Source organism: Peromyscus leucopus, chromosome 5 (assembly GCF_004664715.2).
Source record: "Peromyscus leucopus breed LL Stock chromosome 5, UCI_PerLeu_2.1, whole genome shotgun sequence".
Lineage (NCBI taxonomy): Eukaryota > Metazoa > Chordata > Mammalia > Rodentia > Cricetidae > Peromyscus > Peromyscus leucopus.
Genome location: NC_051067.1, coordinates 79,565,012 through 79,578,687, shown reverse-complemented (window position 1 = coordinate 79,578,687; position 13,676 = coordinate 79,565,012). Strand labels below are relative to the sequence as shown.

General features: G+C 43.0%; 1 protein-coding gene across 2 annotated transcripts in view; it reads left to right on the top strand.

Annotated features, from left to right (window-relative positions):
* Positions 1–2,319: 2,319 nt before the first annotated feature.
* The window catches only part of Brd7 (bromodomain containing 7), a 33,598-nt gene continuing 22,241 nt past the window's right edge, over positions 2,320–13,676 (top strand). For both annotated transcript variants that reach the window (XM_028891822.1, XM_037206073.1), the window contains exons 1-5: positions 2,320–2,586; positions 2,778–2,986; positions 7,403–7,532; positions 7,809–7,866; positions 11,200–11,344. In XM_028891822.1, the coding sequence (XP_028747655.1) occupies positions 2,538–2,586; positions 2,778–2,986; positions 7,403–7,532; positions 7,809–7,866; positions 11,200–11,344 (591 nt within the window). In that variant the 5' untranslated portion in view covers positions 2,320–2,537. The remainder of the gene's footprint in view (positions 2,587–2,777; positions 2,987–7,402; positions 7,533–7,808; positions 7,867–11,199; positions 11,345–13,676) is intronic.

Here is a 13,676-nt window from a genome sequence, read left to right as displayed (position 1 = left end):
CAAGCTACAGGGCTAGGGGTGTAGCTCAGCAGTGGAGTGTTGTTGCTTGTTTTTACTCTTTGGGGGGGGGAACCACCCAGCTCCCAAATAAATCACATACGGAAGCTTATTCCTAATTATAAATTCTTGGCCTTAGCTTGGCTTATTTCTTGCCAGCTTTCCCTAACTTTAAATGATTCCATCTACCTTTTGCCTCTGGGCTTTTCCCATTTCTTACTTCAGTAAATCTTACTCTTATTCCGTGACTTGCTGTGTAGCTGGGGGGCTGGCCCCTGATGTCCTACTCCTTCTCTGGCTACTTTTTTTTTCTCCTCCCAGATTTCTCCTTCTATATATTCTCTCTGCCTGCCAGCCCCGCCTATCCTTTCTCCTGCCTTGCTATTGGCTGTTCAGTTCTTTATTGAGACCATCAAGTGTTTTAGACAGGGACAGTAACACAGCTTCTCAGACTTAAACAACTGCAACATTAACAAAAGTAACACACCTTAAAATAATATCCTACAGCAGTAAAGCAGTTACTTAAAATGCACAAAGCTGGGGTCCTATCCCTAGCAGACCATGCACAAAGATAAATAGACCTTGGGAGAGATCATCTAGGATTCCAAGTTGGGTTTTTTAAATTTATGTGTGTATGACTGCATGTATGTGTATGCACTGAATACATGGAGGTGTCCAAAGAGCTGGAAGAGAGTATCAGGCCGCCTGGAACTGGACTTACAGGCACTGTGAGCTGCTGGATGTGGGTACTGGGAACTGAACCCAGGTCTTCTACAAGAACAGTAAGTGGTCTTAACTCATCACTATCTCTGCAGTCCCAGATCCAGCTTCTTACAGTAGAAATGATTGCTTTCAGATTCCTTCTTCAGGAAAAAAAAAATGGAATTATAAGCTTATTACAGAACATATAGGGCACTATAAGGTTAAAAGTGCAGTAAAGACGTCTTTCACTGTGTACACTAATGAAAAGGATTTTGACTCTAATTTAGGCCTGGATTTCGAATCTACATCTGCCCTACCTCACCTCTCTGGGCCTCCACTTCCTCATCTATAAAATGGGAATACAAATACTACCCACCCTTCATATTTTATAAAGATCTCTCTCTCTCTTTCTCTTTCTCTTTCTCTTTCTCTCTCTCTCTCTCTCTCTCTCTCTCTCTCTCACACACACACACACACACACACACCACAAAACACTGACACAGCTTTGTTATGCCTGGACATGCAAAAGCAAACACTATTTTTAGATTACTTCTCACTATGTAGCCCTGGCTAGTCCAGAATTCAGTCTTCCTGCCTCAACCTGAGTGCTGGGATTACAGTCATGCACAACCACACCCAATACAAGGAGATCTTAACATGGCATATCTGGGAAATGCCAGTGGACGAAGCTGTCAGTGAGCCACTGCCCAGAAGGGCTGGGCATCCAGAGATAAAGGAACAGGAAGGGCATTGGCAGGAGAGAAGCAGACAAGGGCTACAGAGTAGCTGTCAGTCGGCGCCTCCCTTTTCCGACTTAAGTGCTAGCGAGTTTCTAGATTTTTATCTTTCTTTCCTTTCCAGTTACTTTAGTATACAAGTTAAACAGCAGAGAAAAGCATAAAACTAAAAGAATCCACCCCCACTGGGTTCTGGTCACCAAGATAATCAAGTTAAGCCGTGCTGTGTGTTTCCAGCCTTCGACTGCAGATGACACCTTCACCTCAGGTCTCACTTTTAAAAGCACTGCTCCATGCTTGGTGGGTTTTATTTAATTAACACCTTAGGGGATGTATCCCATCATCAATAAGGCTTTGTTTTCCTTCCTTCCTTCCTTCCTTCCTTCCTTCCTTCCTTCCCTCCCTCCCTCCTTCCCTCTTTCTTTCTTCCTTCCTTTCTTTTTTTCTACATTTATTTATTTGCATAAAGGACGTGTGTGGATATACATTAGAGGTGTCAAAGAACAACTTTTCAGAAGTCGATTCTCCTTCTATCATGTGGGTCCCAGAGATTAAAAGAAGATCGGTGGACATGGCAGAATAAATGTTTCTTGCGTTTTCCAGATCCGGTACAGATGGAGTTCAATAATATCGTTAAAGAGAAGAAACAAAAACAAAGGAAAGTGAAAAGGAGTCAGGAATGTGGGGAAGAAAGGAGAGGAAGCAGGGATGGGAAAAAAAAAGTCAGAGACCCAGGCTCCGCCTCCGAGCCCGCCCCCAGACGAGGCCCCGCCCTCGACCGCAGGCTGCAGCGCCGCCTCCGGCCGCCAGGAGCCGCCACAGCGCGGCAGCCTGCACCCGGCGCGCTCCGCGGCGCCTCTCTCCCGCCGGTGCGCCGGCCTCCCGCCCTCCCTCCCGCCACGGCTCTCGCGCTTCGGCCGCGGCTCGCGCGTGGTCTTCTCGGGAGGGGCGTCGCGCCGCTGGGCGCGTGCCGTCCCCCTGCCTCGCGGCGCGGGCTCTCGCGGGCCCCGCTCCCGCCCTCCGCTCGCCTGGCCCGGACCGGAAGCGGCGCCGCACGGCCTGGGCCTGGCGCGGGGGGCGGGCTCTGGGGCCCGGTCGGACATGGGCAAGAAGCACAAGAAGCACAAGTCGGACCGCCACTTCTACGAGGGTGAGGAGCGGCCGGCCTGCCCGCTGAGCCGCGCCGCCCCGGCCCGCAAGGCCCCGGCCCGCAGAGATCCCCCGGCGGGGCGGCGTTCGACCCGGGCCTGCCGGCCCCGGCGGGTGTTCGTGGGGCGCTGGGAGGTGGGGCGCCCGCCCTCGGTCTGCCCCGCGTCAGCCCGCGCCCTGCTGTTGTTTCAGAGTACGTGGAGAAGCCCCTGAAGCTCGTCCTCAAAGTGGGTGGGAGCGAAGTCACTGAGCTCTCCACGGGCAGCTCCGGGCACGACTCGAGCCTCTTCGAAGACAGAAGCGACCATGACAAACACAAGGACAGAAAACGGAAAAAGAGGAAGAAAGGGGAGAAACAGGCTCCGGGGGAAGAGAAGGGGAGGAAGCGGAGAAGAGTCAAGGTAAAGGTGGCTTCGTTGCTTATGGCCCCGTCAACAGCTCCCAGCCTCCTTGTCCTCGGTCCAGAGGGGACACCAGGGCGCCTGGGGAGTCTGGCTTTGTGGAGAAGTAAGACAGACTAGAAGCCTGAATCACCTGGGAGCTCAGCGAGTCTTGTCTTAATAATTCTCTTGAGCACTTGTGCTGCCCCCGCACATCACATAAGCAGCTGAGCCCTGGTCTTTAGGAGCTGCTTCAAAGGATGCTTTTATAATTGTTTTGGAAGGATAAGAAGTCTTTCCCCGGAAAGCTATGGAGGTTTGGCCGACCTAGCCGTCTTTCAGAAGTGAATGGGATCCACGGGTGTTCAGATGTTGTTCTGAAATAAGTATTTTAATACCAAATTGAGCTGAGACGAGATGGCACGTGCCTGTAATCCCAGCCCTCAGGAGACTGAGGCCTGTGCTGCTTAATGCAACTGTCTCAAAAAAAAAAAAAAAAAAGTTTGAGTCTGTTGAAGAGAATGATTAGAAGTCTGAAATATACCAAGAGTAAAAACAAACAACCATTTCCACTTAATAAGAAAGAATTAGTAGCTGATGTCTTTGATTTACAAAATAGGCTGAATAGTAAGAACTTCCTTCGCAAAGGTGAGCCCCTCCGTATCTGGAATTGTCCTAGAATTCTGCACAAAGTTTTAGCTGCCTCTAAGTGGCTAACTAAAATTGATTGGCGTTACTTGAAAGTGATGCTTTCCGTGGTTTGGTTCTAGAATTCTTTTGCTCTGTACAGCCAGAGTGCCCTATTCCTTGTCAGTAAACACATTGGTGAGTAACCAAGCCTTAGAGATTGGCTCTTGAAGATGTCTTAGATTATTCAGGGGAAGGAAATGTCAAAAATGGATTTCTTTCTGACCAGGTTTTTATTGCCTTTAGGTAGACTATGACAATAGTCATGGTCTTTGGTCAGACTGACACTTTCTTTTCCTAAATTACAAAAACCACAGAAGCATAGTCTTTTTGTTTTAACTGAGAGCTTTGGAAGTGAACATGTTGTAAATTGTTTTACCTGTGAGCTCAACAAGTCTTGTCTGACTATGTTCTTGGGCACTTGGACATCAGGCGAGCAGCTGGCCTAGAACTCAGAATAGTGTGATCATTCTGTTTTCATCCTCCCTATTGCTAGGGTTGTGGATGCCTGCCACCAACCCTGGTTAAGCCTTCCACATTTAGAAATGTTTGCCCTTGGGTAGAATTCTCGTTCAGATTCAGAGTTTGAGTCAATATAGAAATGTAAATTGAAAAGTATTTTCTCTCAGAATTTGAAAATGTAGCACGTGTGTGTGCATGGTGCACGCAGGTCCTTGTGGAGCCCAGAAGAGGATGTGTCACACCCCTTGGAGCTGGAGTCCCAGACCATTGTGAGCTGTGCGATACAGGAACCAAACTTGGGTCCTCTGGAGGGACAAGGGCTCTTCATTGTTGACCACCTTTCTGTTCCCCTTCTCTCGGAATCGTAAAAGCATTTTAAAATTAAACAGATTTCAGATGGTGTCTGGCTGTCGTTCAGAAGTTGATCTGCTGCATTCTAATTGGTAGTTCTTAGTTTGTGACCAGTATATGCTTTCGTGCGATTTTTGGGATTGACCCCCTTTGTTGTGATTGTTCTAACATTTCACAATGCATACCTGTACCTTCAGTTCTGAGGCAATTGCTAAAGTATATGTGGTCATTTTCTTCCCTCCATTTCCTCTTCCTTTAGAACCTCTGCCATGTAGATGTTGGACTCCTAGATTGAAACTCTCGTTTGCCTATTTTTTTCTCTTTGTTTTGTTTTGTTTTGAGACGGGGTTTATCTGTGTACTTTTGGTGCCTGTCCTAGATCTGGCTCTGTAGACCAGGCTGGCCTCGAACTCACAGAGATCCGCCCGGCTCTGCCTCCCAAATGGTAGGATTAAAGGCATGCACCAACCACTGACTGGCTAGTTTTTTGTATTCTTTAAGGAAGAACTCAACTTTATCTTCTGAGCCTGAGAATGTGCATATAAAAGTTTCCAGGTTACCTGGGTATTTCTGGTATAGGGGGTCACTTTGGGGGTCACTGATAAAAAGCTTTCTGTCTATTCTCAGGCTCTACTTTGTACCATGAGTAACTCTGGGGACCCTGACTAGCCACCTCTGTTTTAACAAGGCCTTCAGATGATTCTGATGCACATGTCAGCTTAAGAACCATAATAGGAAGCCAGGCCTGGTAGCACACACCTTTAATCCCAGCACTGGGGAGGCAGAGGAAGGCAGACTCCTGTTCAAGGCCAGCCTGTTCTACATAGTGAGTTCCATGACAGCCAGGACTACACAGAGAAAACCTGTCTTGAAAAACCAAAAAAGAAAAAAAAAAAGAAAGAAAGAACCATTCTATGTATTTCTCTATATATCATGTTGTGAAGTTTCTCTAGACTATATGGAGAAAGGAGTAGCTGAGAATGGGGTGAAAGCTTCTGCAAGCTTTGTAAGGTAATGATAATTGCTCTCCTAATTGTACCTACTCAACTAGCTGGAACACAGTGGTTCTCAACCTGTGGGTCACAACCCCTTTGGGTCAACTGACCTTTTCACAGGTCACCTAAGACCACTGGAAAACAGATATTTGCATTATGATTCATAATAGTAGCAAAATTACATTATGAAGTAGCACGAAAATAATAGTTGTGGGTCACCACACCATGAGGCACTGTAATAGAGTCACAGAATTAGGAAGGTTGAAAACCAGTGATTGAAAGGTATTAGAGTCTTATTTCTCTACATTTTTATTAAAATTTGTTCAGACATTTAAGTTTTGCCCATCAGAGAGACTATCTTCTAAGTTTTCATTTTATTTTTTAATGTGGATGGGTGTTTGTGTGTGTGTATATCACTGCATGTCTGCTGCCCATTAGAGCTAGTAGAAGAAGGCGGCATTGGATATCCTGGATCTGGAGTTGTGAGCCACCCTGTGAATCAAAGCCAGGTCCTCTGGAAGCAGTCAGTCTTCTTAACTGCTAAGGTATCTTTCCAGCCCTGTCTTGTAGTTTTTAAGTTTATAATTCCTGAATCTTAGGGAGCCTGAGCTAGTTTTCACATCCCTTCTGTGAATTTCCTGTGATGTCCTTTTTCTTTTGGTTCTTATTCTTTTTCTATGATTTTGTAAATATTTTGTATCTATTCTTGCTCTCCCTTTTATGATTTTTTATGTTTTAAGTACTTCGCCCCAGTCTATGGCTAGATATTTTAGCTTGGATTAATTATTGGCTTTATTGAGGTACTAAAATTTGTAAGTTAAATTTCAAATTTCGACTGGAGAGACAGCTGTTAAGAGACTTGTTCTTCTGAGGGACCTGAGTTCTGTTCCTAGTACCCATATCAGGTAGCTCACAACCACCTGTAACTCCAGTTCCAGAATATCTATCCAATTCCCTCATCTCGCCTTCATGGGTACTAGATGCATGTGATGTACATCTATATACTCAGGCATACATGTATACATAAATAAGTCCTTATGTCAGATTTATCGAATTTGTCCTTTAAGAATCAATCTTTTTGTGTTTCACTTAAGGAAAAATTTCCTTACTCTTGGGCCTCCAAGAACCATTTATGTGACGTTCTGAAGGTTTGCTTTGTACAGTGAGGTCTTTGGAGTTGGCTGTGTAGGTTGGTGTCTGGATTCAGAGTCCATTCTGTTCTGCTTGTCTGTCTCTGCGTCCACATTGTCTTTACAGTCACACTGTACTAATGCTTAGTGCTATGAAGGCTTACTGTCTTTTATAGCCTTTGCTTCCTTGCTTGTTTGGTTGCTAGTTGTTTGGTGCTGGGAATGGAATCTAACCAAGCCCTCTCAGCTGGTAGGCAAGTGCTTTACCAGGGATCTACATCCTTGGTTCCTCATGATCTCACTATGACCTTTTCAAAGCTGTTCTGCTTTTAATCATTCACTCTTTAAGAAAAAGTATATAATTGGTTTGCAGATTTAATGAAAAACTGATTTACAGTTTGAGTGGCATTACACTGAATTTGAAGACTTTGAATAGAACTGACTGACTTCATGGATGTGGTGTTGTATCTCCTTTAGTCAAGTCTTCTGTTTATTGGGTCACTAATGTTTCATGGTTTTTCCCATAAGGTTATGGGAGTCTTTTAGGTTTGCTCTGACATATTATTATATTGTGTGTGTGAATAGTATTATTATTTTTCTAATCAATTATTTCTGGCATAGAGAAATGCAGTTCTTTTCTTTGATGAATATGTTCTCTTTGTCCAGTAGATGGCAGCAAAATACACTAGGATTTCTTAATTTAGAATTTATTCTTTTCAGTAGTACCTTTTTCCCTTCAAAACTAAAATGATATGTATTTAAAGATGTTGATTATGAAATATTTCTAAATTTCTTTCCTTTGTTCACTTTAGGAGGATAAAAAGAAACGAGATCGAGACCGTGTGGAGAGTGAGGCAGAAAAAGATCTCCAGTGCCATGCCCCTATGAGATTAGACTCGCCTCCCGAGAAGCCTCTCACAAGCTCTCTAGCCAGACAAGAAGGTTGGAGTTACTCTGAGCTGTCTGTCCTGAGTGAGGAGGGAAAGGGACTGAGCATTAGCTTCTGAGTTATAACTAAAAGACTTGTCTAGTTTATTCTAAGTTCTCTATGTCTCTTGCTGCATAAGAGCTCTGAGTTAGCCTCAGTGTTGATTTGGTATTCTCAGCCTTTAATATTTTTGTGAGAAATGGAATTCCTGTGTGAGATGTTTGAAATGTAGATAGAAAACTGAAGTGCTAGATTATGCCTTTTTAACACACATTTCCTGTTTGCTTTAGAAGTAGAACAGACACCCCTTCAGGAAGCTTTGAATCAACTCATGAGACAATTGCAGAGGTAAATGTTTTCCAGCTTTCTTTAAGATGGTAATTCAAAGGGTAAACAGAGAGATCCAAACCGTGTCTGTTTTGGTTATCTAAAGTCATTGTATGGCCTAAACGCAAGCTTACTGGATTTTAAAGTAGACAGTAAGTACCTTTCCTGGCAACAGAAGTAGTCCCAAGAGGGTGACACATACTCTACTTGGTTTGTTTTAACTGGCAACTGTAAGGGTGTTAGGAAATGTCTAGTTCTCCTTTCTAAATTAGTTTCCCGTGTTAAAACTTGAAACTAGGAATAACAATACAGATCCACCCCACCCCCACCCCAGCCCCCACTAGTAGTGCAGGACAGTCTTTTCTATGTGTGTGTGCAGCACCTAGGCCCTGTGTTCAGAATGATTAAGTCTGGAAGAGAAAATGAAGTACTGTAAGTTTTATGCCCCTTATTTGAGGATGTTGATTTAGAGACAGGCTGTCAGAATCTGAGGCTAACCTGGAATTCATCATCCTCCTGCCTCAGCTTCCTGAATGCTGGGATTGTAGGTATATGCCACCATGCCTGGCTTTATGTTCCTTTTAAGTGTAGTGATTGTTGTCTAAAACATGCTGGTAGGTAGAGTAAACCAATTTAAGTTCATAAGAAGAAAGAGCTTAGCTGTGACTAAAACTGTTATTTTGATGCATCTTTTTACTCTAAATTTGAATTCCAACTCAAAGATATTTATATTACATAAGGAGATTGACAGTTGTGGGGCTTGTGTTCTAATAGGGAACTTTTCTCCTAGCTGTATTACCTGTTACCTGCAGAACACATCCTTTTTTTAGCCAAAGTCTGATACGGTCTGTAGTCTCAACATCTGTCTGGCTATTCAGTGAAAATCAGCAGTTACTAGCCTCTTTGGGTTTTTTGAGACAAGTAGCTCTGGCTGGCCTGGAACTCACAGAGATCTGCCTACCTCTGCCTCCCGAGTGCTGGTATTAAAGGCAAGTGCTATTGTACCAGGCTTTGGTTAGCCTCTTTTTAGGTGTTGGACTAGCTAAGAAAATGGTATCTCTAATCTTTGCATTTGAGTAACTCATCTGCTTGTCAGTCCAGCAGAGAAGAGTCAAGTATTGCTGTTGTATACCAGTTGGGTGCTGTGACTATAAAGTGTCTTGCCTTTCGTAACAAAAGAGCAGAATATTTGCCGATAATATCACCCTAAAAAATAAAGTCTACTTCAGGAAATATTTAAAGTCAGAGAAACTGACATTGATCAGAACATTTTGAGGATTAGAACCCAGAACCACATTCTGGGACTAGCCTTAGTTATTAGATGATTCTTCATCCTTAAGGCTCAGAACTACACATGATTTTTTAAAAATGTATTTGATCAATTCTGGTGGTGCCATTTTTGGTTAGAAAACAAGGTGGTCTCTATATTAAAATGATTGATTTAGATTTATAGCCCATACATATTATTCGTTTCTCTTTCTTTTTGATTTTTCAAGACAAGGTTTCTCTGTGTAACCTAGGCTGTCCTGGAATTCTGCCTGTAGGCCAGACTGGCCTCGAACTCAGAGAGAGATCCTCCTGCCTCTGCCTCTATAGTGCTGAGATTAAAGGCTTGTGCCACCACTGCCCAGCTACAAATTATTCTTACTCCTGAGTTTCTGTCATCATCTATCAGTGAGAAAACCACCAGTTTGATATGCCAGTTCTGTCAATGGGCCTGGCAAGATAATAAACAGGTTTTAAAAATTGTTGCTGTAACATATTATGTTTTTAATCACTTACTATGGCTGTTATTTGAAGTTAAAAAAAAAATCTGATATGCCAAGTTTGCAGGGTGAGTAATAGTCAATTTAATGACCTAATCTTATAAAGAAGGGCTTAAATTTTTTTCACTTGTAACCTCTTCACTGAAGAAATTTTTATGTAGTCTCAAATGTATAAGAACATAAGGTAGATAAATAGGTCAAACATACAAGCATAAAAATCCGTGGAATTTTTTTTAGTTTTTTGAGATAGGGTCTCTACACACCCCTAACTGTCCTGGAACTCACTGTGTAGATAGGCTGGCCTGGAACTCAAAGAAATCCTCCTGCCTCTGCCTCTACCTTCAACCATGTTGGTCCTGGGGGTTGAACTCAGATGTTCAGTATCTAGTCAAGAAACAGTACCCCTCCTTCCATTATATTTATACAGCATTCATAGGCCTTGCTCTGTGATGAGATGCTCTGATGATTAGAGTCCCTGAAGGCACTGTGTGCACATGTCACTATCACCCTTTTCATTAGGTTAGGATGTCCTCCTCCATTTGCCTCTCATGTTGTGTGCTCTGACCTCTTCAAGCCTGAGCATCTGCAGCTGGATGAAACAGGCAGGCCAGGACCTATAGGCTATGGCTCCTAGTCACCACAAGGCTGACAGCACAGGAGGGTCACACAGACTGCCTCCAGTCCCTTTCTGGAGGGGACAACAGACCAACCAAAGAAATGCTGTGGCAGAGTGAACCCAAGCAGGCTGCCCGTGTGCCCAGTCCCAACCCTGCCCCATATCCCGTCATTTCCCACCACAATCCAATAGGAACGTTTTAAAAAAAGATTTGTATTTATTATATATATAAAATGTTCTGCCTACAGGCCAGAAGAGGGCACCAGATCTCATTATAGATGGTTGTGAGCCACCATGTGGGTGCTGGGAATTGAATTTGGACCTCTAGAAGGGTAGCCAGTGCTCTTAACCTATGAGTCATCTCTCCAGCCCCCCAATAGGAACTTTTAAAATGTCTTTTGGAAGCGGGGGCTCCACATGTGTGTAATAGAAAGTGATTGGGAAAGTATTCTTTTATGGACCAGGAGTGAGTGCAAACCTGTTAGGTACAGAACCAGAAAGAAAGGTTGCAGGTATGTATTCATAGTTAAACCAGGCTGAGTCACTGGACAGTTAATCTAGATTACTCATAGAAGCTACTGATAATTAGGTGGCTTCTCTAAAAGAGAGGTTCTGTGTCTTAAGAGTACTGCTGTTAGCCAGGTGGTGATGGTATTCGCCCTTAATCCCAGTACTTGGGAGGCAGAGGCAGGCAGGTAGACCTCTGAGTTTGAGTCTAGCCTGGTCTACAGAGTGAGTTCCAGGACAGCCAAAGCTATGCAGTGAGAGGAGGGGTTGGGGGTGGGAGCGTGTCACTGTTTAAAGGATTTGACCCTTATTAAGTTAGTTGGTCTTAAAAATCATTTCTTCAGTTTTTAATGAAAAACATGTATAAATTTTTTCTGTACATGAGAGTTTATTATTCTGACTTTGGTTCTGTAACAGTAGGTTGTGGTAGACATAATATAACATTACCTTTTATGTGGTACACAGGAAAGACCCAAGTGCTTTCTTTTCATTTCCTGTGACGGATTTTATTGCTCCTGGCTACTCCATGATAATTAAACACCCAATGGATTTTAGTACCATGAAAGAAAAGATCAAGAATAATGACTACCAATCCATAGAAGAACTAAAGGTAATTGTAATTAGTAGTTCCATTTTGTTTTATGATAGGATCTTATTTAGCCCAGCCTGGTCTTGAACCGATCCTCCTGCCTCCACTTACTTACCAAGGACTAGGATTATAGATGTGTGCCACCAGATGTGGTTCACTAGCTATTTATTAGAGAAGTAGACTAAAGTATAATGCATTTGAATGGAGAGTCAAACTCTTGGATCCTGTGTAAAATAGAAAATCGTGTTAAAAGTTTGCAAATAGGTGTTAGATTCCCAGGATCACCATGATGGAGGAGAGAACATATTCCACAGAGTTATCCTGTGACTTCTACATGTGCTGTAGTGGGTGATGACGTGTGTGTGTGTGTGTGTGTGTGTGTGTGTGTGTGTGTGTGTGTGTAAATACACACAAAATAGGTAAATGTGATTTTTTAAAATGTATTTAGTTGCCAGGCATGGTGGTGCACATCTTTAATCCCATTACTAGAGAGACAGAAGCAAATGGATCTCTGTGACTTTAAGGCCTGCCTGCCTACATAATGAGTTCCAGGACAACTGGGGCTATGTAGAGACCCTGCCTCAAAAAAAAAAAAAAAAATTATTGGGGAGGCGGGCCTTAGTAATCTGCAAATCTGTGCCACCAAGATGACTAAGCAGATGAAGACACTTGCTCCACAGGCCTGGTGACCTGAAGTCAATCTCTGGAACACACAGAAAGGTAGAAGGAGAGAACTAAGTTCATAAAGCTGTCTTCTCGGGCTGGAGAGATGGCTCAGAGGTTAAGAGCACTGACTGCTCTTCCAGAGGTCCTGAGTTCAATTCCCAGCAACCACATGGTGGCTCACAACCATCTATAATGGATCTGATGCCCTCTTCTGGCCTGCAGTCATACATGCTGTATACATAATAAATAAATCTTTAAAAAAATAAATAAATAAAATAAAATAAAGCTGTCTTCTCAACTCCAGTGCACAGGCCCGTACTTATGGATCATGCAAATACACAAGTATTTCAAAATCTGGTATTTAGTCTTTTTTGTTTGTTTTTGTTTTTCAAGACAGGTTTCTCTATGTAGCCCTGGCTGTCCCGAAACTCACTCTGTAGACCAGACTGATCTCAAACTCAGAGATCCACCTGCCTCTGCCTCCCGAGTACTGGGATTAAAGGCGTGCGCTGCTGCCCCACTGCCTCACCTAGCAATCTGATATTTACTCTTTATTTTTAACTTCATTTTAAAATAATTTTACTTATTTTGAATGTCCAAAGTCTGTATTTTTCTACTTCAGAAACTCTTGGGCTGGCAGAGTGGATCAACGGGTACTTGCAGAGACCTTGATCGCTAAGGTCCCATAAGGGATCAGGAGAGGACCTACCCCCTAGAGTTGTCCTGGCTGTCAAACATGCACACATAAACACATTATTTTATTAATTAATTAAAATATCGAAAGTTTCATTGTATTTTCCAGTTTGATGAAAGTGAATTGTTCCCTGAGTTTACTCTGGCTGTTAATAAATTCTCAACTTTTAAAGAGAAGAGGGCTGAGAGTGAATGGCTTAATGGTAGAGGAGAGCTCTCACCTCACATATAAGGCCCTGGATGTGACCCCAGTGTGTGGGAGGAAGAGAGGATAAAGATGACATGTAGGGAATCTAGGGCGGTTGGGTAGAAGGTTCAGTGGCTGAAACACTTGCTATACAAGCATGAGGACTTTGAGTTTAAATCACTAACACCTACATAAAGTGGGTAACTGTTTACCTCAGCACTTTGTGGGAGGGGGCTGTGTGGAAAGGGCTTGTTGGCCAGCTAGTCTAGTGGAAATAGTGAGCTCCCAGTTTAGTGAGAGAGCCTGTCTCAAAACCTAAGGTGAGAAAGAAAGACACTGACGTCTACCTATGACCTACACACAGACCCCCCACCAAACAATCTAGAAGCTACCAAGACAGTATATGTGTTTCTTGTTTTAATTTTTTTTCCTCTTCAAATAATCTGAGTATTCATTTCAGAGATGTGCTTTCATGTTAATCTTGTAAATTAACCTTGTGTGATTAAAGTTTGCATTAGACCACACACACACACACTTAACCTGGCTTCAGTAATTTACCTTAATTTTTGGGCAGGAAGGTCCCACATAGTTGTGTTCAACCAACCTAAAAGATGGACACTAATCAGTTGCAAAAGGAAATGGAACAGTAAACAGCTTTATTTAGTCCTTTTCTCTTTTAATTCACATGTTAATCAACTAAAATTTATGCAGCCTACCAGCATAGAATTCCCTTCAGTTTTAGTTTGAATGTATAGGTAATAGTGGACTTAGGTGGAAAACCTGGATTCTACCATCTTACCTAAATAG